This window comes from Bufo gargarizans, chromosome 9, assembly GCF_014858855.1.
Source record: "Bufo gargarizans isolate SCDJY-AF-19 chromosome 9, ASM1485885v1, whole genome shotgun sequence".
NCBI classification, from domain to species: Eukaryota; Metazoa; Chordata; class Amphibia; order Anura; family Bufonidae; genus Bufo; species Bufo gargarizans.
In genome coordinates this window covers 182559367-182583292 of record NC_058088.1, presented here as the reverse complement: position 1 = coordinate 182583292, position 23926 = coordinate 182559367, and the positions used below count along the sequence as shown (strand labels likewise).

General features: G+C 48.0%; 1 protein-coding gene across 1 annotated transcript in view; it reads right to left on the bottom strand.

Annotated features, from left to right (window-relative positions):
• CAMSAP1 (calmodulin regulated spectrin associated protein 1) overlaps nucleotides 1-19348 on the bottom strand; it is a 67207-nt gene extending 47859 nt beyond the window's left edge. Inside the window, exons 1-3 of the mRNA XM_044305364.1 lie at nucleotides 19000-19348; nucleotides 13020-13182; nucleotides 2033-2295 (exon numbers count right to left, since the gene is read on the bottom strand). Coding sequence (XP_044161299.1) covers nucleotides 2033-2295; nucleotides 13020-13182 — 426 coding nt within the window. The 5' untranslated portion in view covers nucleotides 19000-19348. The remainder of the gene's footprint in view (nucleotides 1-2032; nucleotides 2296-13019; nucleotides 13183-18999) is intronic.
• Between the last annotated feature and the right edge of the window lie 4578 nt (nucleotides 19349-23926).

The window sequence follows — 23926 nt, the reverse complement described above, 5'->3', positions numbered from 1 at the left end:
ACATGCTGTTCCCAGAGAGTGGCCAACCCCTTTAACATTGAATAATTCATTTATTAAACCCATAGCGTGTCACGTATTTACTTTCATAGGAATTAAAAAAAAAAAGTTTTGAAATGTTAATTACATGTTACCCTGATTATTCACATGACTGTGATAAAATGTCTGGTGTCACCATTTTACTACAGTAAATGTGCTAATCGTTATAGATGAGCCATTCATGTAGGAGACGGAACAAGGAAAAGGAAAAAGAAGAAAAAAAAAAAAAAGAAAAAAAAAAGAAGAAGGAGTATCGGAGTACTTTTTGGAGTACCGACACCACAGCCCTTGATTAAAAGGAGATGAAATAAGTGGAGAACATGTCAAAACTGATAAGACATGAAATCTCATGTAAAAACACATTTATGGAGGAGGAACGTGGCACAAGTGGATGTGGCAATAAGTAAACCGGCTTTGCATCCAGGGCAGGACAATGCACCCCGCTGATCACCCGGGGAGTACAGAAAACACCCATGTCATAAAGGAGGCATTTTTAGAAAGCTGATTAACTGGTCACGTAGTTACATAAGCTTGATGTAAGGAGTCATTAGTCATTCACAGCCTGAACACCATGACTAGCTGCCCTAAAAAAATAAAAAAAATATAAAATGCTCCACTCCTGGGGAACCCCAACTCCCTCTCTCCCTCTCTTTTTAAGAAGGCTTCACATAGGGGTTAGTTCTGTCTGATATTGCCTGCATCCATGCCACTTTCTGCATTGAAAACATGGCAGCCCCAAATTCTGCCATACTCTACCCTTTTTGGCCACTAGAGGTCAATACTTTAGAAATGGTCCTTGGATGGTCCCAAGTCAGCTGTAGGGTTCTAAAGGGACACCTGCTCTCCTGTGTCAGAAAGGTCGGCATTCCTCTCTACGCATCCATCCGGGCAGGTCATTATTTAGGAGAGGGCAGCGAGGAGAATGCTCCACCTGATGTAGGGGGGGGAACTCAAAATCTGTACCCCACCCTGAGGCCTGACAGCAGAAAGAGTCCCCATCAGAGGGACACTGCGCATCCTAGAGGTGCCCCTCTGCCATACCTTTTATAGTCACAGTGGGCCTGACGTAGAGAACGTATGCGGTTATCGTTGACTTCCATAAGAGCGTCCTCATTCATCAGCCTCGTCTACAGCTCCCTTGTTATTTTCTATATAAAATGTGACATGGCTTGCTCCTTCTAGCCTACCCCTATGAGGCCATTTGGAGGGTCACAAAGTCCCTGCCCAATGCCATAAATTCCCTGTGTGTCCCCTACCGGTAAAGACAACCAAAATCAACAGAAGTGGAAGGAGAAGTCCAAAGCGGTGGAGATGTTCCACATCCACCCGCACGTTCATTCTGTTGCAGATAGGACACGAATCTTCCCTACTTTCAATGTGGCAGGAGTAAAATCTGCAGCAAAATCTGCTTACAGCACATCCAGATCTCCTGTGGAGTTCACCTCTGCTACAGCGGGCGAAATCCTGTGCAAAAATCCACGACACTTCCACAACAGAAAAAACACATTGCAGATAAATAATGCAGCACGTTCTGACTGATGACTGCAGCAAAGGGATTAGACTTGTAAAAATCGCATTCACGTGACGTGTACTGTAAATGTGCTGTGGATTTTACCGCCTTGTGTGAATTTACCCTAATCCTGCTAACACGCCGCTGTGTTCGCGGCTGCCAGTGTGCAGTTTCCTAACCATCCAGCAAACAATGCTACCAACCAGTCCAGAGGATATGGGAATGTCCATTGCCTCTATTCATACGGTCTATGCTCAGCCAGCATAGGGGGGAAGGGGGCGCGTGCAATAAATTGGGGAAATTTATCATTTAGACAAAGGCTCTATAAAGCAAAACTCCCGGTATTTAGGATGCCCTCGGGGCCAGACTCATTAGGCTGCAGCGTATACAAATTCATGGCTTATAGATTATATTGAAAGGGCTGCACAGGCACAACTGCTTTCACTATACACCTCTGCAAGTTTTGGCTCATCTCGTTATACAGACCATTTTGATTGGAGCACAGCTGAGGTCGTCTTCAGACACCGGCACGTCTTCGCTCTCCATGACGTAAATCCCTTTCTGTGACAAAGCCTCTATCACGGACTGGTGCCCCTGCAATGCCGCCACCTGGTCCCCCTTCAGAATCAGGCTGCAGGCGCGGCAGTACAGCTCGCTGGAGAGAAGCAGCTTGATGACGGGTGGTTTAATGTGCTCCTGCTCATACTGGTCTATATAAAAGGGGTCCTTCAGCTCCTCTGGAACATTGTCTGAAACAAAAAGGGAAGCGCAGAGGAGATTAATACGCATCTAATGATCCGACAGGAGCACAAATCATATTATCCCCATTACAAATGTAATTAGCGCTTCTCTATTAAGCGGCGCAATTTCTTCTAAAATAAATCCACCGTAAAAGGAACACAGGGAAACAAACAAATCTGTGGTCAATGACGAACGCCACCAAACAGAGCGGATTCATGAGCTTATCATAACTGAGGACGATGTGGAGAAAGGGTCTATTCATAAATCATGAAGCGTTTATTTGGTGACATTTCCAGGCTGAATAGAAATGACTACAGGGCGTACAGGACCACGGCTATATCCAGGCACCTCAGCTATACGTACAGGCAGAAAGACTAGAAGGCATTCCTAGAGACCCTACACTAAGACTATGCAGGGTCGTACACTCAGGGGTCGCAGTACACGGCTAACTGGACGGCAGGCAGCCAATACGCTAATCTTTTACAGCCCCTTTAACAAAAGGTATAATCATTTAAAGGGGTTGTTCCACAATGGACATGAATCAACTAGGCAACGTACGTCTGGCTGCTGTGGGCCTTGCTAGGGTTGGGCGGTATCAAAAATATTTTCACAATCACAATATTAAGAAATTAATCGCAATGACGATATATATCACAATAAATACCCCTTTAGAAGAAAAAAAACACTCAGTATACTGTCCCCTTGTGGCCCCCATACAGTAATGTCTCCTAGTTGGGGGCCACAAGGAGACATTATAATGAATGGAACTTATACAGTTAAAGGTCTCCGTGTTGACCCCATATTATAGCAATGTTTCCTTGTGGCCCCTCTGCCCTCACCATGTAATGAGGCCCAGCCCAGGGAGAGAGCAGTGAACAGGGAGGGCCCTCTCACCAGCCTCACCGCTCTAAGGGTCCATTCACACGTCCGCAAAACAGGTCCGCATCCGATCAGCAATTTTGCAGAACGGGTGCAGACCCATTCATTTTCAATTGGGCCGGAATAGGGTGTTCGCATCCGCATTTGCAGATCCGCAATTCCGCATTCGTGCCTCCGTTTCCGCAAAAAAATAGAACATGTCCTATATTAGGTATTTTCTATTATAGTGCCGGCAATGTGCGGTCCGCAAATTGCGGAATGCACATTGCCGGTGCCTGTGTTTTGCGGATCCGCAAAACACTTACGGATGTGTGAATAGACCCTTAGTCTGTGCAGCATACGGATGTGTAATGTGTGCCGTGCACACAAGTCAGTACGCGCCTACGCAGTACCCGTTTTAGAAGCAGTCAGGGCTGTCAAGTGCAACTGCCGCTACGACATCACTAAAACACCGCTGTAATTGAGAAACTGTGATATCGCCATTTAATACCGCAATATGGCGTAGATACCGGCATATCTCCTAACCCTAGTCCTTGCCTGTGGGACCACCATTTAGATTATTAGGAGGTCCTGAGCACCTGGTGCCTGCGCAGTGCACGACTGCAGTGAGGAGGCGTTTGAATGAAGCCGCATACGACCACGAGCGGTGCCAGTATTTAAAGTGCATGGGGCTCAGTTGCCTCCTTCAGTCCTATAAGACGTTGAATTGAGCTACAAGGCTTGACCACTGCTCCATTCAAACCCCCTACTCACCGGGGTCATACAGTAAGGAAAAGTTGTTCAAGACCCTCCAATCTCGTGATCATTGGGCCCCCAGTGATCAGACATTTGTCAACCAATCCTATGGATAGGTGATAAATACCCATTGTAAGATAACTCCTCTAACAGGGGATTTCTGGGCTCTTAATTACTCATATCTCACCCATAGAAGAAAGTTCCTAATACAGTTACTGCTTCAAAATGATGTTAATCGGCAGACAAGTGACGCACCCGAATCAGTCAACGTCATGTCCTTTAAGGATCCATTCACACGTCAGTAGGGATCGACCGATATTGATTTTTTAGGGCCGATACCGATACCGATAATTTGTGAACTTTCAGGCCGATAGCCGATAATTTATACCGATATTCTGGGAATTTTCATTTTTGAAAAAAAAATTAAAATTCCCACAAATCTGCTGAAAATGTATGTTTATTGTTAATGTGTATTTTTATTTTTTTGTAAATCTTTCTTTTTCATTTATATTTAATATTTTGGTGTTTTAATTTTTTAACAAACTTTTAGCCCCCTTAGGGACTAGAACCCTTGTCCTATTCACCCTGATAGAGATCTATCAGGGTGAATAGGAGCTCACACTGTCCCTGCTGCTGTGTGCTCTGTGCACACAGCAGCATGGAGCTTATCATGGCAGCCAGGGCTTCAATAGCGTCCTGGCTGCCATGGTAACCGATCGGAGCCCCAGCATTACACTGCTGGGGCTCCGATCGGAGGAGCAGGGGAGAGTGAATCCTGTGGGGGGCGCACTGCGACTGGGTTGAGGGGGGGGGGGGGGCGCACCACTGCTTAATACTGGGGGGGGGGGGCGCACTGCGCCACCAATGCTTAATACTGGGGGGGCTTGGGGGGGTGGGGCGCACTGCGCCACCAATGCCTAATATTGGGGGGGAGGGGGGGGGCGCACTGCGCCACCAATGTCTGATACTGGGGGGCTTGGGGGGGCGCACTGCGCCACCAATGAATCTTAATTTAATATACAGGAGGCGGGAGCTGGCTGCAGGATCACATAGCCGGCTCCCGACCTCTATGAGCAGTAGCTGCGATCCGCGGCACCTGAGGAGTTAACTACCGCAGATCGCAGCTACAGCTCATAGAGGCCGGGAGCCGGCCATGTGATCCTGCAGCTCCCGCCTCCTGTATATGAATTAATGTGAGATTAAGCTTCATTGGTGGCGCAGTGGCCATAGCTCCTCCCCTCCTCTTGTCCCCTGTCCTCCCATTGGCTGGAGCGGCAGCAGCACAGGGGGAGGAGACACTGCTCCTTCTCCCCTGTGCTGCTAAGGGGAACACGGAGAGCGCTGTCAGCAGCGCGATCTGTGTTCCCAGGACGTTATCGGAATATCGGCAAAATAAATGCCGATACCGATAACGTTCAAAATCCTGAATATCGGCCGATAATATCGGTAAATCCGATAATCGGTCGATCCCTACACGTCAGTATTTTTACCTTTCCAGATAAACGTTCCTTTTTTTTTTTTGCGGATCCGTTCCGCGTTTCCGTTATTCAGGTTTTTTTTTTTTTCATCCATTTTCCTGTCAACAGATCCGCAAAAATCGGATGACATTCGGATGGTTTTGTGCATGTCATCCGCATTTATGCGGCTCCATTGACTTGAATGGACAACGGACCCGAAAAACGGACAGAAAGTAGGACAAGGTTAATTTTTTTTTCAGGATCCGCATACTCGAAAATAGGAAAACGGAACGGATTCCGTGATTCAGACAGCACTATGATTGGTGTCCGCATTTTTGCGGAGGCAATTGAAATGAATGGATCCGAAAAAACGTTCAGATTTAAATCGGAACGGAAACGGAGTGTTATAACGGACGTGTGAATGGACCCTTACCAGATTTCCAGTTTGGTCTATGGACAGGGATGCCCTTCCACATGGCAGACGGCTCCGAGGCTATTCCTCTCCCTGAGGCATACGCAGTAGAGGTGGATTTATACGTTTGCTACAACACTTCTCCAGGCCAGTGACGCCCCCTCCAAAGATCGGACCAGAAACCCGGTAAGAATGAGACATTGGCGGATTCAAGGATTTTCAGAAAAGCCTCATCACGTGACCGGGCTCCCGAAAGGCCGAACCACACAAATTCATCAAGGTAAGTATAGATGGTTTCTTCTATAGGTGAGATAGGAGTCATTAAAGGTGGGTTTATGGAGCCTGCGGGGGCACGGAAAACCTCTTGAAGCAAAAACGCAGGGGAAGAAGCCACTTAGACAGTTTTCAGTCGTCATTTTGGATAACTGCAGATCACTTTGTCCTTGTATTACACTTACGCAGGGCAGCCAACCTCAAAAAGAAGAGCGGCAGTGTAAAGCATCAAGGAAACACTTTGCAGCAGTTTGGTGAATATTGGTTAAATGTGGCCCTCTAAGGCTACTTTCACACTAGCGTTTTTCAGCAAAAACGCTTTCGTTACTGATAATACAACCATCTGCATCCATTATGAGCGGATCCGGTTGTATTACCTTTAACATAGCAATGACGGATCCGTCATGAACACTATTGACAGTCAATTGAGGGCGGATCAGTTTTCTATTGTGTCAGACTTAAACGGATCCGTCCCCATTGACTAGAATCGTGGGTCATGACGGATCCATCTTGCTCCGCATCCCATGACGGAAATAAAACCACAGCTCGCCCGGTATGGGAACGCAACCAAACGGAAGGGAATGCTTTTTGGAGCACTCCGTTCTGTTCAGTTACGTTTTGTCCCCATTGACAATGAATGGGGACCAAACGGAAGCGTTTTTCCTCCGGTACTGAGATCCTATGGCGGATCTCAATACCGGAAAATAGAAACGCTAGTGTGAAAGTCGCCTTAGGAGAGCCGATGGGTGCTTAGTGACCACAGAGCGTCGATGCCCTGCATTATAAAACCCTAATGATCACTTTGAACATGTCAGAGGCTGAGGACAGTGCGGAAATTACGTTGGAATGATAATGATGACAAGTAATAAAAGAACAGAATTCAGAGCACGGAGAGCAAACATGTTATCGCAGGGCTGCTATTGCCACACAGGCACATGACACACGTGTGCATCATGTAAACAAGTTTTACAGGTTACACGCAAGTAACTGCAGCGAACAGGAGAGACTTACTGACAGTCATCATTCCGGCTGCAGGGTGTTCCGGCAAAACGGGGAGACACCCGGAAAACAATAGGCAGCGACAGTCCAGAACAAATCAGGTCAACCTTTGCAAAATCAGTGCTAAGGTCCTGTTCACACGGCATTTCTCCTGTGCCTTACGCAGAGCTCCAGCATAGTGAACTGCACGCCATATGGTCTCATATGACGTCTATGGACTATAAAGAAATGGCACGTAAAAGCGGTTGACTAGGCATGTCAATATAGAAAAACAAAAATACCCCAAAAAATTCAAATGGGAAGAGATTTTTTTCAGACTTCCTAATGAACAGCAATACAGCCGGGCCATGAAATGGCTGATAACAGAACAACCTATGATTGATGCCATCGCCGGGCTTGACCTGGGGTCTGGCAGAGTAACGCGCTTCCTCCGAGTTCTATGTCCGGCTTTCATTAAATTGGCTGAATTGCTCGTTTCCTGTGGCTTTTTCATATGGTCAAAAATCTGAAGATTAGAGGGAACTTCTGTGCCTCCCCTATACGTGGCCAATCTCACTGCCTGGACCATCTCGCAGTTCTCTCTCCCCTCCCCTCCCCCATCGGTTCATAGGGTAATGACGAAAATGAATGACCTTACTCCTAATGAAAGCTGAACTTTGGCAAACGCCTGGAGTCAGCATGACGGTCAGAGCTCTCCCACACTGTGCAGATCCAGGTGCATGCTATCGTAGCTATGAGAACAACCCTAAACTTAAAAAGCCATGTTCACCTTCGGGGGCAATATTTTAGGATTGAACTTTAGGGTACTTTCACACTAGAGTTTTTGTTTTCCGGTATTGAGTTCCGTCCCTTTCCGCTATTGAGATCTGTCATAGGATGAAAACGCTTCCGTTTTGTCCCCATTCATTGTCAATGGGGACAAAACTGAACGAAAAAGAGTGCACCAGAATGCATTCCATATCATTGGGTTGCGTCCCAATCACGGACAGAATGTCCTGACACACAATGTTAGTCAACGGGAACGGATCCGTTTTCTCTGACACAATAGAAAACGGATCCGTCCCCGATTGACTTTCAATGTAGTTCATGACGGATACGTCTTGGCAACGTTAAAGATAATACAACTGGATCCGTTCATAACAGAAGTAGACGGTTGTATTATCAGAACGGAAGCGTTTTTTGCTGAACCCTGCCGGATCCAGCAAAAACGCTAGTGTGAAAGTAGCCTTACAGATGCCAATAATCGCTGCCATTGAATCACATTAAAATTCAGCGTCGTCAGACCGGCCGTAATTTTCAGGTGTGTTCTAGGTTACCTACATGGGAATGAACTATGACCTAGGTCAGGTGATAATGAACCTTTTAGAGACTGAGTGCCCAAAATGCAACCCAAAATCCACATTTTTTTTGCAAAGTGCCAACACGCCAATTCACCCTGAATGCTACAGTCCTATATAGTCTATCTACCATGTACTTTATCAATTAGCTAGAACAACCTCCCTTCATTCGATGAGCTGCCTGTGCGGTTCATAGTGCACCTGTGCCATAGGTTCGCCACTACTGACCTAGGTTATACTTATAATGGTCAGCATCCCAAAAGTCATGGAGGAGAATGACTGGCTTCAAAAAAGTAAAAAAATAAAAATAGGGTTTGCCTCCAAATATTTAGACATTTTGCATTTTTGCACCACTCACTCCAGTTTAAAAAACTTGGTGGGAAAGTGGGTGCGGTTGGTTATGCTAATTAGTTTTAGTCTAGAGTTACGTCTGACTTTTTACGGAGGACCTTTCACCGTTTTTTTGTTGTTTTTTTTAACAGAATACTTTTGGGGAGTATCCCTGTTGATGCTGCTGGAATTTTTCTTTTTTTTTAAAAAGACCCCCCTAATCTGCCCCGCTGTGATCCCCCAAAGTTTTGCCGTATACAAACGGATATCATTTGTTTCCGGACCCGCCTCTCCGGTGTCATCCAGAAAACCGGATCCGGTATTTTTTTTTTTTCCACAGATTTAAAGGTCTTTGCTCCGGCCAAATACCATAAAAGGGACGGAACGGAAGACATCCTGATGCATACTGAACGGATTGCTTTCCATTCAGAATGCATTAGGACAAAACTGAAGCGTTTTTTTTCCAGTATTGAGCCCCTATGACGGAACTCAACACCGGAAAACTTTAACGCTAGTGTGAAAGTACCCTACACTGACAGAATACAGGACTCTCAGTGCCCATGAGGGAACTGAACAGAATAAACAGTATCAGAAGAATGGGGGATTTCAGATCTGAAAAACCACCACAATCCTATGCAAAGCACACGGGCAAATGGCGCGAATGTTGAAATACTGCCAAACTGTGCGAGCAACAAGGTCAAAGAGGAGACAGGCAAAAATCCCCTGAACGGCGAAATTACCCATCATGCCTTGTATCCCCCATAGGCCAATGTGTCTAAATGTGCACGTGCAGAAATACTACCTCTATGGGTAATCATTAATCAGAAAGAGGAATTTTTACAGGCCCGGCTCTATGGACTTTGTCTATACAGCCCCGCGCATAGCTTTACACACAATGAACTGCATCCTCAGTGCTTGTATTACAAAGTGAAGTGTTGGGTGGTAGCACGTCTGGGGGGTCCATGAACCAGGTCCCCCACAGATCACAAGGTACCTGCTCCAACAGAAACACTTAAAGGGGTATTCCGGTTGTTAGGCCGAATGCACACGACCGTGGAACACGGACGTGAGCGGTCCGTGGTATCCCGGCCTGGTATCCTTATGAGAGCAGGAGCGCACAGAGTCATTGGTTGCTATGACGCCGTGCGCTTCATGCCGCAGCTGCACTACAGTAATACACTCATATAGATCATACCAGTTTATTGCTGTACTGCAGCGGCGGCACAAGGAGCACAGCATCCTAGCAACCAATGACTCCGTGCTCTCCTGCTCTCAGCAGGATGCCAGGCCGGGATACCACGGACCGCTCACGTCCGTGTTCCACGGTCGTGTGCATTCGGCCATAGACGTCATCCCCTATCCACAGGATGGAGGATGGGGATAACCATAAGATCGGTGGGGGTCCTATCGCTGTCCCTACGGCAGGTCAGAAAAGCGTGCCGCAGTTCTATCGATTTTTTATGGAAGTGCCGAAGATAGCTGAGGACTGTAGCTGAGGCGCGCCTGTAGAAAAGAATGGAGCTGCGGCACACTTTTCCAACCAGCCGCTCCATCAATTTCAGGGGGTCTCCACGGGGTATAGGGCCCCCGTTCTCCTGAGGATAGGGAATAACTTGTTATAACTGGAATAAATGGCAGGATTTCCTTACAGAGTCCCAGCAGGATGACGGGGCAGAACATGACATCAGTTCTATTTTTGATCAATTAAAAGGCAAAAGGCGAGTCAGAAAAAAATGACAAATCGTGCTTCTAAGGCTACATGCACACGATCGTCGTTTCTTTCCGTGTCCGTTCCGTTTTTTAGCGGTTAGGATGCATACGAATGTCATCCGTTTTTTTTTGCAGATCTGCAATATGCGGACCGCAAAACACATACGGCCATGTGCATGTAGCCTTAGGCTGGGCGTTTTTGCAAAAAAATAAAAAAAATGTCAATGTGATTTTCAATCTAAGAATGATTATAGATTTTTTTTATTTTGCCCATAACTTCATTTTCTTGCCGAGCCTTGCCAACTCCATGAATTGAAGTACCTGTAACCAATCCTCGTTCCTTGTGGTCTCTCAGCACAAGTGAGCGATCGATCCCGCCCCAAAAGTCTCAGGAGGAGAGGGGCAGACTGGGGACTTCAGCGCCTGGCAGCGCTCCTAAGATGGCCGTCTCCTCAGATTGTTCCGTTCACCCCGTGCCGACCAGATAACAGCTCAGATGCTTGGGATGTGATCAGCAGAACCTGTCGTAGGGCTGATTTGGCCCCTTCTAAGCAGGAGCTCCCGCCACTACCACCTGGGAATTCTGGGCGACAACACCAATGGCTCTGGAGGATGAGCCCACGTATTTTTACGCCACTTCCTCATCAAGGATGACTCAAGAAAAAAAAAAAAATTATAATAATGGTATAAAGCCTCAATATAATACAAAGCTCCACCAAGTCCTGGGATGGGCTAAATACTGACAGCATGACAAGCCAAACCCCAGAAAGCGGAACTGGATGATGCGGAGCGATGTTCTGCTGGATGACGGCCTCATAAATCTGTCATACGCAGCTGTGTCACTTTTCACAAATTCCTGGAAAGTTTACCGACTATGGTCACCATATTTACAGACCAATGTCCATGGGGTCAGCATGTAACTAGAGCCTACATCACTCCCACAAAGATGACAGAGCTGAAACGGTCACAGGTGCCTTAAATCAAGTGTCCAGGATTAGGCTCTGTTCACACTGGCGTGAGGATTTTTATTTCAAATGGAGCCACGACAGATTACCATCCATCGTGGCAGGTTACGTTCCATTTAAAGGATCCATTTTTCCCCTCAATTCAGGAATCGGGCTTTATTTTTTTGGAAACTACGCTGCACAGGGTACGCTCACATCTGCACTGGAGGCCCTGCCACAGATTTAGCGTCCATTCACACGTCCGTATAAATGGGTCCGCATCTGTTCCGCAATTTCAATGGGGACGCAAAAGATGCGGACAGCACATAGTGTGCTGTCCACATCCGTGGTTCCGTTCCGCAGCTCCGCAGAGAGGATAGAGCATTAATGCGGACAAGAATAGGTATTTTCTATTATGGTTGCAGCCATGTGCAGACTGCAAATTGTGGAACGCACACGACCGGTATCCGTGTTTTGCGGATCTGCAAAACACTACGACCATCTGAATGATGCCTTAGTTAAAAATACAGGAGAAAACAAAAGTATCTGTCTACGGTTTGCAATATGCTTTTCAGTTCCTAGGACGAAACAGCTAAATTCAAGGTAAAACAGGTAAGGCTACTTTCACCCAGGCAGTAGCCATCGTATCCAGCATAGCCGGAAAAGGCCAAAGCACAGGCAGGCCCCATTGACTATAATGGGACCAGACTTGTTTTCCGGCATTAGCGCTGGGATCCGGCTGGACGAATAGCGCAGCATTTTTTTGTCCGGCTGAATCCTGGCACTAATGCCGGAAACAGGCGGGATTCCCACCAATTACCATTATAGTCAATAGGCTCTGGCAGGGTCAGGTAGTATCCGGCTATGCCGGATACGATTTTGTCCGACAGGCTGTACTTCTGCTAGAAGATTGTACCGCTAGTGTGAAACCAGCCTAATGCAAGAGTGAAAAACACCTAAAGATTTCCTGTACACGACTGTGTCCGTATTTCAGTCTGCAAAATACAGATTCCACATTTTTCAGATGTGACTATTCTCATTATTGTGGACCAGAACAGGACATGTTCAATCATCTGCGGAATCGCTGCATGGATCCACGAAAAACACGGATGTGTGCATAGCCCCATAGAAATGAATAGGTCAGTGTGCTACCCGCAAAAACTGCAGAAGGCTCACAGATGAAAAATACAGTTGTGTGCATGAGGCCCAAGCCAGCGTACTTACTTTCCATTGTGCTCCATTAACACCATGGCAATAATAATGAAAGCCGTAACGGTCACAGGACGGCGCCGAACGACTCCACTGACTATAATTGGGTCTGTGGGATTGCAGTCACACAGCGGCTGCAGTATTGAGAGAGGAGCAGTTAACGGCTCAGCTTTAGGCCTCGCCCGTATTTTGGTGCACAATCTATTTTTTATTTTTTTTAAAACAGACCGCTTCCGTGTGCATTGCATATTTTTTCTTTCGGGCTATTCTCAACTGCAAATACCGAAAAAAAAATAGAACCCGTGCAGAGACTTGTGGATCAGGCGAATAGATCCGCCAAAAACAGACGTATGGGGCCCCTGAGTAAGATCTCCCACCACTACTAGCCTAAAAGGGTTTTAAAATAACAGAAGGTCACAAGACATGGGAACACTGAATAGCTCTTACCTATTCCGTAAGCTTTCGCACAAATCCACTGTAAATTAGCAGCAATTTTTGCCCTGAAGGAATCGTACAGGTCTGGAGGTACCACCTCCACTGGACAGTCTGCAAAAGAATCCATCTTTCTTCTAGTGCTGTCTCCAGAAGCACAGACGCCAATATCCACCATCTGGTAAAACAAAAAAGAAGCATTAGTACGGAGAGCAGGTCTGAGACCCTAAGAGCAAAAAAAGGAAGCCCATGAGAGGTCACCTGGAGTGAAGGGGTACAACCAATATGGCCGACATTTCTGTTTGTACACGGCCCTTCAGAGAGCCGGGGTCAATCCCTGGAGGGACAGAAATGGCGGCCATGAGGATTATTACCCAATTTTCATTGGCGCTTAGACGACACAGGCGACCTCTGGGGTACAGAGAGGGGCGACAGAAGAATTCTGCCATGACCGTAATTCTTGTGACCGCTTTGAGTCATCCATGACCTTTCCTACAACAGAGAAGCATTGAGGATGACCGATTGTGACGGCAATCCCCAATTTTACCAATATAAAGGCCCCGGCCTTGGGTTTCGTACTTCCCGAGGCTGGTGCTGCAGGTGAATTGAACACTTGCCTTCATGTTCCCCCCACACTACAGCTGAACGCCGGGGTCCCCATGTATGGGCAACTTAAAACTATACATACATCTTTTTTTAATTTCCAATTTCTTGGCAGCTACAATTTTTGGAGGAAAAGCCGATAAACATAGCATATGGTTCTCGATCTGTACGCCCCATAAAGGAGCACACAGGACACACGGCATCAACCTGGAACATAAAGAAGGAAGTAGCTTATCGCTCGGGGGCCCCGGCTCTTTGTTGCCTGAGCTCCAGGTTCAGGGATCACATAATAAAGATGCAAAACCGAACGCGCTGGAAGAATGATGCTTTGTATAAAGGGGGGAGGATTTTGTAACTGTGCGACATAAATTCACGGCTGCCGGGGGCTCGTGGCGTGAGGTAATTGTGTGTTTTGGGAGCAGATTTTTTTTTTTTTTACAGGCGTCAAGAATACAAAGGCAGACGCTGACAGGGCCAAAACAGGCGACTCCCACCGTGTGCACAACAGACGACCCCGCACCTTCATCTACTTCTATCACAATAAACCCCAATACATCCCGCATGTGACACTGAACGCCACGTACTAACACCCAGCGCACGTATGGTAGTTTGGACGCCCCTTATAGGTCAGACGTTACTAATATCGTGTAGCGCCAGTGCCGTCCATATACAATTTATAGGCTCCCGTCAAGCGAGGGTTACCTAATTAGCACCTCTTTCCTGCACCCCCAGGAACACCCCCACTCATTCTAAGGTCACACACATGTGATGTCCATGTTCTCCGTGTGCCTTTGACTTTAATGTGGGTCCGTGAAGACATTCACTATTTTGGCCTAAACACTCCCATTGAAGTCTATGGGTCGGTGAAAAAGCACTGACCCAATATGGATTGGATCCGTGTTCTGCCGGTGATTTTCGTGGAACATCGGTAGGAGATGCTCTAGAATCTAATTTTCAGCTCAGCAGGGTCCGTATTATAAAGAGGACACATGGGGGCAAAAAACGGACACATGGACCCTTCACGGATGAACCACTGACGGGATGTTCACAGATGAGGCCTGTGGCACTGCTCCTCCTGACTTTGCAGGACAAACCCTTGGGCCTATTGCCAGCTGATCACGAGACATTCCCACATGTGTCCACTATGGAGGCACTGAAATGGTTAGGGGGGCAAGTAAGAGGGCGCGCACTATTATAAGATATACTCCAAAAAGTGGCATATATCGGTCATAGATTCGGTTGCAAAGGGGATTTGCGGCTGAATCTTCTTCCACACCACGTACAGCAGTTCTTTAAAAAAAAAAAAAGGGGGTGGGCCATGGGAGGGGAAGGGGGGCCAGCCAGAAGGCCTGTTTCATTTATAATTTTCTAAGCCCGTTTTTGCTGTGCGCGGCCCCCGCTCCCATTCATTTCTAAGGGGCCGACGGAAACAGCCGAGCCAGCGCTCTGCTATTTTCGCCGGGCCCATTAAAAATGAATGGAGGGCAGCTGTGCATGCGCAGTGCGCTCTCCTTCACTTGCAGGGCTCCGTTCTAGATATAGGTGCGGGGCCCAGCAGTGGGACCCGCACCTATAAGACAATGGGGGCATATCCTAGCGAGACAACCCCTTTAAGTGCTAGTGTAGGGGGAATAAATGATCCCACACAGATAGGCCTCATGCACACGGCCGTTGTTTTGGTCCGCATCCGAGCCGCAGTTTTGGCGGCTCGGATGCGGACCCATTCACTTCAATGGGGCCGCAAAAGATGCGGACAGCACTCTGTGTGCTGTCCGCATCCGTGGCCTCGCAAAAAAAATATTTTTAACATGTCCTATTCTTGTCCGCGCTTTGCGGACAAGAATAGGCAGTTATATTAAAGGCTGTCCGTTCCGTTCCGCAAAATTGCGAAAAGCACACTGACACCATCCGTGTTTTGCAAATCCGCGGTTTACGGACCGCAACACACACAACAGTCGTGTGCATTAAGGCCAAAGGTGTGGTCCAATTTTTTATTTTTTTTTAACTACCAGAAAATGTGGGGCAAAATGTTGTAGTTTTTGCTATATTGCAGGAACCCCAGGCAACTGTGGCAAGAACCAGCCAATTTGACCACATAGTGTGAACACACTCCAACAGAATGGATTTCTAGCATTAGGCAAGAGGCCACAGACTGCTGGGAGTAGTAGTTCTGCAAGTGCAATATGGAGATCACGGCTATAGACTCAACCTGATCGCTGATACTCTTATTACACCAACACATTATCTGACCAATATCTGTCCAATCTGACCAATAGTTGGTGTGTATAACAAAAGATGTGTGTGTAATCAGACGTCTGACCAATGATTTGTCAGAAGATCTGTCGGTGTAATACTGCCCTGAGGGTCTATGTGATGTATACAGGGTGCACCCCAGCTCACCCTTATAGTCGAGGTGCCCCATCTATGACATCCATGAACCCCAATAAGGTATATGGCTAGCAAACCATGGTCCTCAGCAATTCTACTCCACCTAAACAGAAAAAAAGCATACCGGCTTTCTTCCAGAAACAGCGCCACACCTGTCCACAGGTCGTTTCCGGTATTGCAGCCGAGCTTCACAATCACACACAGGCTGTAAACAGTTGTGGCGCCATTTTGGGCAGAAAGAAACCTTGTTTTTCTAACCCAGGACAACCCTAAGGCCTCTTTCACACGGGCGTCATGTTTTTGGCCCGGATAAGATGTGGGTGCGTTGCGGGAAAATGAGCAATTTTTTCACGCGAGTGCAAAACATTGTAATGCGTTTTGCACGCGCAACTCGGCATGTTTGGTACCCAGACCCGAACCCGGACTTCTTCCCAGAAGTTCGGGTTTGGGTTAGGTGTTGTGCAGATTTTATTATTTTCCCTTATAACATAGTTATAAGGGAAAATAATAGCATTCTTAATACAGAATGCCAAGTACAATAGCGCTGGAGGGGTTAAAAAATAAATAAAATGATAATAATAATTTAACTGACATTAATCTACTTGCTCGTGCAGCCCGGCTTCTCTTCTGTCTTCATCTGTGAGGAATAGGACCTTTGATAACGTCACTGTGGTCATCACATGGTCCATCACATGATCCATCACCATGGTGATGATCATGTGACAGACCATGTGATGACCGCAGTGACATCACCACAGGTCCTTTTCCTGTGCACAGCAAAGAAGAAGACAGAAGAGATGCCGGCTGCGCAAGCAAGTGGATTAAGGCGAATTTAATTATTTTTTATTTATTTTTTTAACCCCTCCATTCTGTATTAAGAATGCTATTATTTTCCCTTATAACCATGTTATAAGGGAAAATAATAAAGATTGGGTCCCCATCCCGATCGTCTCCTAGCAACCGTGCGTGAAAATCGCACCGCATCCGCACTTGCTTGCAGATGCTTGCGATTTTCACGCAGCCCCATTCACTTCTATGGGGCCTGCGTTGCGTGAAAAACACACAAAGAGGAGCATGCTTCGATTTTCACGCAACGCACAAATGATGCGTGAAAAATCACCGCTCATGTGCACAGCCCCATAGAAATGAATGGGTCAGGATTCAGTGCGGGTGCTATGCGTTCACCTCACGCATTGCACCCGCGCTGAAAACTTGCCTGTGTCAAAGGAGCCTTAAAGGGGTCACCTACATCCTTTAGGCCCCTTTCACACGAGCGAGTTTTCCGCACGGGTGCAATGCGTGAGGTGAACGCATAGCACCCGCACTGAATCCTGACCCATTCATTTTAATGGGTCTGTGCACATCACTTCTGCGTTGCGTGGAAAACGCAGCATGTTCTATATTCTGCGTTTTTCACGCAGCCCTGTCCCCATAGAAGTGAATGGGGCTTCAGTGAAAAACGCATTGCATCCGGAAGCAAGTGCGGGTGCAATGCGTTTTCACCGACGGTTGCTAGGAGATGTTGTTTGTAACGCACATTGCACCCGCACGGAAAAAAACTGAACACAATTGCAGACAAAACGGACTGAACTTGCTTGCAAAATGCTGCGAGTTCCACTGAACGCATCCGGATCTAATCCGTCACGCTCGGGTGAAAGAGGCCTTAGTAAACACCTACGGATATGTTGAATTAAAAAGAGGTTGCCCAAGGCTAGAAAAAGATGGCTGCTTTCTACCAAAAACAGCGCCGCACCTATCCACAAGCGGTGTATGGCACTACCTGCTCACTTCAATGGAGCCGGGCTGCAATACCAGATACAACCCCATGGAAAGGGACGGCGCTGTTTTCGGAAGAAAGCAGCCATGTTCTACAATCCTGGACACCCCCTTTAAGCGATCTCTCCACTAAAACAGATCAGCGTCCATGGTCTGAGCAATGGAAGAAATAACTCTGGGGTATCCCCCAAAACGCTCCCCAGAACCCCCAATAGGTGTCACAGATATCCAGACTGGACGAGCCCCCCCTACATATACATAATAGAAGCGTATGTGCTGTCTATGCGTATATAGACTGCTCCGCCCACTGCGATGACATCATTGTACGCCTATCCTATTTCATCGTGCCTCGGCACCACCCACTTAAAGCGGCGCTGTCCTCCTGTCATGGGGAGGGACCCCCACTTATAGGGTTTCCCTACTTCCACATGGCAGGCAACAACTCCTAGGTACCTCCCCAAAGCGGTCCCCAGGACCCCCAATAGGTGTCACAGATATCCAGACTGGACGAGCCCCCTTCATATACATAATATAAGCTCATACACTGTGTGTATATAGACTGCTCCGCCCACTGCGATGACATCATTGTACGCCCATCCTATGTCATCGCGCTTCGGCACCACCCACTTAAAGCGGCGTTGTCCTCCTGTCATGGGGAGGGACCACCCATGTATAGGGTTTCCCTACTTCCACATGACAGGCAACAACTCCTAGGTACCTCCCCAAAGCGGTCCCCAGGACCCCCAATAGGTGTCACAGATATCCAGACTGGACGAGCCCCCTACATATACATAATATAAGCTTATACACTGTGTGTATATAGACTGCTCCGCCCACTGCGATGACATCATTGTACACCTATCCTATGTCACTGCGCCCTGGCACCACCCGCTTAAAGCGGCTCTGTCCTCCTGTCATGGGGAGGGACCCCCACGTATAGGGTTACCCTACTGATTTATCACGGTGTATGACTGGCAAATCAATAGTGCACCTGCCTCCCTCCCCCACACATATACATTGGTGTCCCCTCACCCATTATACCAGTGGCCCCCTTCCCCTCGACCCAATCAATAAGGCTCTGACTCCTCCAGCGCCCCCTATAGACGCCTCCAGCCCCTATAGGATAATGTGTAGACACACCTGCCCCGTACACCTCCCTGCAGCGGCCATAATGGCTGACAGAACCGGTTTAAGGCGCCCCCCATGGGGAGGAGGAAATGGTACTTACCGCTATGGGCTCCAGGCAGTGAACATTCGCCGCTGCCCACCTCTCACTTCCAGCTCGCGCCGAGGCCTACATGTCACCGGGCCGGGGGCTCGCTCGCTGAGGAGAAGGAGGCGGAGCCGGTGACCCCTCCCTCCTGTCACCACAGAACCGAGTCCTCTCCTCCACCACCTTCTTCCTCCCAGCGTCCCCTTCCCCAACCGCCGGGCGGGGGGGGTGCCGCAGACAGCGCTGACTGAGGGATCCGTTGGTTGCCCCGGGAGGCGACTGCGCAAGCGCACCTGGTTGCTAGCGCTCAACCTGAGAGCGAGCGACGACTCGGGAAAGGCGCATGCGCCGAGAGCGGGCCGTTGCTGGAGAAAAAAAACAAAAAACAGTCGGGCACGCCTGCGCGACGGGTTGCTAGCGAGACACCTCGAGAAGGCGAAGCGGGCGTGCGCGCATGCGCCCTCTCCCTTTGGTGCCATTGTCATCCTCCGTTTTGCTTTAGGCCCCGCCCCGCTGTCAGAGCTGTGTGTGGTACCCAGACTGGGGGGGGGGGGGCAGCATCTCCATCACTGAGCAGCCTGCCCAAAGTGGAGGAAAAACAAAGGAAGAAGCAGAGTTTTCATTTCCTTACCCAGTGCGACCTGAATTGAGCATTTTTTCATAATAAATTGTGGACAGAACATAACAAAGGGATCATTTAGCTTCTATAATAGGATGTATTGTCGCTTACCAGGACCCCAAAAATCATTGGGGGCCCAATCAACGCTTACAAAGCCCAATCCCACTCAAAACGTACTAATACAGGCGAGGGTACCGCCAAAACGGCACCGGTAATGCCGCCAATAGTCCTTATGGGGACAGTGTATATTAGACGTGTCCTAGGAGAGTCCAGGAAGCTGAGATATAGGGAGCTGTTTTCTTGCAATGGCATTAATTGTCCTTATTGGGACTGTATATATTAGACGCGTCCGAGAACAATTCAGGAAGCTGAGATATAGGGAGCTGTTTTCCAGCAATGCCGGTAATAGTCCTTATGGGGACAGTGTATATTAGACGTGTCCTAGGAGAGTCCAGGAAGCTGAGATATAGGGAGCTGTTTTCCAGCAATGCCGGTAATTGTCCTTATTGGGACTGTATATATTAGACGCGTCCGAGAACAATTCAGGAAGCTGAGATATAGGGAGCTGTTTTCCAGCAATGCCGTTAATAGTCCTTATGGGGGCTGCATATATTGGACGTCCTAGTAGAGTCGCAGAAGCTGAGATATAGGGAGCTGTTCACCGGTAATGGCGTTAATAGTCCTTATGGGGACTGTATATTAGACATGCCCTAGAATAGTCCAGGAAGCTAAGATATAAGGAGCTGTTTGCTAGCAAAGCATTAGTCCTTATGGAGGACTGTATATGTTAGGCATATCCTTGGACAGTCCAGGACGCAGAGATATAGGGAGCTGTTTGCTAGCAATGTGTTAATCGTCCTTATGGGGACTGTATATATTAGACCTGTCCTAGGACAATCCAGGAAACCGAGATATAGGTTTCAAATCCCGCTCTCCAGGGTCATATAAAGTCTAATTCTGCCCCAGTGACCCTGCAGAGTCATTATTTTGGTAGGTGATGAGATAAAAACTGCACCCACAGAATGCATCAAATGTCACCCTACAGCTCACCCTATCTCAGCGTCCCGGACCCCTGAAAGTGTGATCATGAGGGATCGGTTTGCACTGACTCATGTGTGCACCCGTCGGTCTACAGGCCTGGTGGCATTACTGTAATGTAGTTAGGCCTAATGGCAGGAAACATGGAGACGGATCCCTGCGCAGACAATCCGGCCGGGACTGAGTCATAAGCCGCCACCTCAGAGCTGAACTACCTTCCCGGTGACTTAAAGGAATCTATTCTACAGCTTTCAAACCAGATCTGAATACTTACCTACCTGCACGTAATTAAAGGGAACCTGACACCGGGATTTTGTGTATAGAGCTGAGGACATGGGTTGCTAGATGGCCACCATAACATCCGCAATACCCAGTCCCCATAGCTCTGTGTGCTTTTATTGTGGAAAAAAAAAAACAAACAAAAAAAAAAACTCAGCTCTATGCACAAAATCCCGGTGACAGGTTCCCTTTAAACATTTAGTATAGCCACTGAGATATTCAAAAAAAATGTATCTGTACAGCACCACCCACTGGTAGGTTTTTTTTTTCAGTTTTTTCTTTGTCCTCACAGACGGAAGCACAGGCTGCAGCAGAAAGGACACGCCCCCTGAGCTGTCAGCTTGAAATATATCTAGCAGAGCAATTGGAGCAACAAGTAGGGAGATCTCTGGTTCCATGCGAGGTATAAAAGACGGTGTCATATAATAGATTATGTAGGATTTTAATTTTTTACATCATTCACGCGATAACCCCCTTTAAAAGGGGTTTTCCGAGACTCTGATATTGATGACCTATCCTCAAGATAAGTAATCAATTTCAGATAGGTGGGGGCTGACACCCAGCACCCCGTCAATCAGCTGTTTAAAGAGGCCGTGATGTTCCAGTGAGCACTGCGGCCTCTTCACAGCGCCTTCCATTGTATAGTGGCCGTGCTTGGTATTGCAGCTCGGCCCCATTCACTTGATTGGGAATGAGCTGCACCTAGGCCATGTGACCAATGGATGTGATGTCACTGGCCTAGGAGGAGGCAGCGGCGATCAGCAGAGCGCTGTGGCGTCTTCAAACTGCTGACTGTCGGGGATCCTGGGAGTTGGACCCCCAGTGATCTGATGCTCTTGACCTATCCTGAGCAAAGGCCATCAATATCAAAAGCTCAGACAACCCCTTTAACCATTGGGCTATTATAGACTAAAAGGCCTCTTTACCAGTTGGCCCTGACACATACCAGTCCCAACCATTCCGGATCCAGCCGAACAGTCCCAGATTTCGGTGGTTGTCCCACAGTCCTGGAATGTCTGAGGTATGTCCCACTCTCAGCTGTGTGACCGCATCATGCTGCTACTGGGATCAGTGGGATGTGCAGGATGAGCTGTGGTGATCATTGGAGGAACTAGATGAGTATTTACCTTTTTTTTTTTCCTGTGACATACCTGCACATACCTGGGCAGAACCACCGTGAAGGGGGTCACACACCTGGGCAGAACCACTGTGAAGGGGGTCACATACCTGGGCAGAACCACCGTGAAGGGGGTCACACACCTGGGCAGAACCACCGTGAAGGGGGTCACATACCTGGGCAGAACCACCGTGAAGGGGGTCACACACCTGGGCAGAACCACTGTGAAGGGGGTCACATACCTGGGCAGAACCACCGTGAAGGGGGTCACACACCTGGGCAGAACCACTGTGAAGGGGGTCACATACCTGGGCAGAACCACTGTGAAGGGGGTCACACACCTGGGCAGAACCACCGTGAAGGGGGTCACACACCTGGGCAGAACCACTGTGAAGGGGGTCACATACCTGGGCAGAACCACTGTGAAGGGGTACAGATTTATAAAAGTAAACGCAGTAAAACGCAGAGATATTGAAAAATGATGACGAATGGAATATATATGGACACAGTAGGGGGGGGGGGGGGGGGGGGGGGGGGAGCTGCCTGTTCACATATTTGCATGACCTAAATGTTTGAGAAATTAGGCACCCGTTTCGCCGGGCTTCCCTAGGGATAAAATCATGGCTCTTCAGCGACGCGTCCTCTGCCCGCCGTCTGCTCATCAGAGCGGGTGCCATTCAGAGGTCGGTGTTTACCAGCTCCACTCAGCTGTAATAATGGTGGCGGGGCATGATCACTGGCTCCCTACCAGACAGCCCTGGTATCACACATCACTGGAGGCACGGGCACTGCTAAACCGCGCCACCCAGATCAGCACGAGCGACCATCTGCTCCGGGCAAGCGTCAACCAGCTGACAGCTTGCTGTGCGGAGGGGGATCAGATGAATCATTAGAGATCTGGTCAGACAATGGGTGACAGAAAACGGACGGTCGGAGAGGTACAGGACCCAAGGAGTCTACCATAGGGCCGCAAAAAAATGGCGTAGGAAGTCGCTTAGTAGATAGATGGCAGGAGCATAGCGTGGTGCGAAATCTGGAACAGCCCCCCCAATGATCACGCTTTATTTGTATAGGCAATCCATGCATCTTTTATTTATTTTTTGCACAGCTCTGCGGCAAAATATGCTACGGAAAAGTCTGCGGCGTTATATACAGTGTAGACGTACCTTTAAAATATAGACACATAGCGGCGTAGTTTAGTCCACAGCAAAATCCCAATGCGGTGCATGCGGATTTAGTCGCCAATTTCGCCCCAGATCTCAGAAATCTGCGCCTGAAAATCCACGTCAACAATCGACGCTCAAAGCGTGCATTCGATTTAGCCGGGACTGTATTGCGCTGAGGATTTTCCCCACGAAAATCTGCACTTAACACATACAGTACCACAGGCATGTAGCCTAAAAGGGTATGTTCACACACAGGCTAAATCCGCCATGGTTTCTGCAGTTTTTTTTTTTTTTACTTCACCGATGCGTTGGCGGTCTAGCCCCATTCAATTAGGGCTAAACCTCTGCCCCTCAAGACACTGCGGGGAGAAAGGGCGTGTCCTGTCTTTGGTGCGGTTACGGATTTAAACCACAAGACCAGGCAGCTGCCCTCTGGATGTTGACACAGTTTTTTTTGTGCTGGAAAAAAAAAAAAAAAAAAAAAATCGGAATCCTCATTGTTCTGGACCTGCCCGTTTCATCGAGAAGATTGCATCTGGATGCAGTGCAGAATCCGTACCGATAATAAAGGTCATGTCAAAAAAAGCTCCGTCTGAACATACCCTTATAGTTGCGCCCCTAAAAATTTATCACGAATCTCTTGCATTAAAAAAAGTTAATAAAAATACTGTTCCACTCAGGATCGCTGGTACCTGTTATTGTTTAAGTGGGCACCACTAGCAC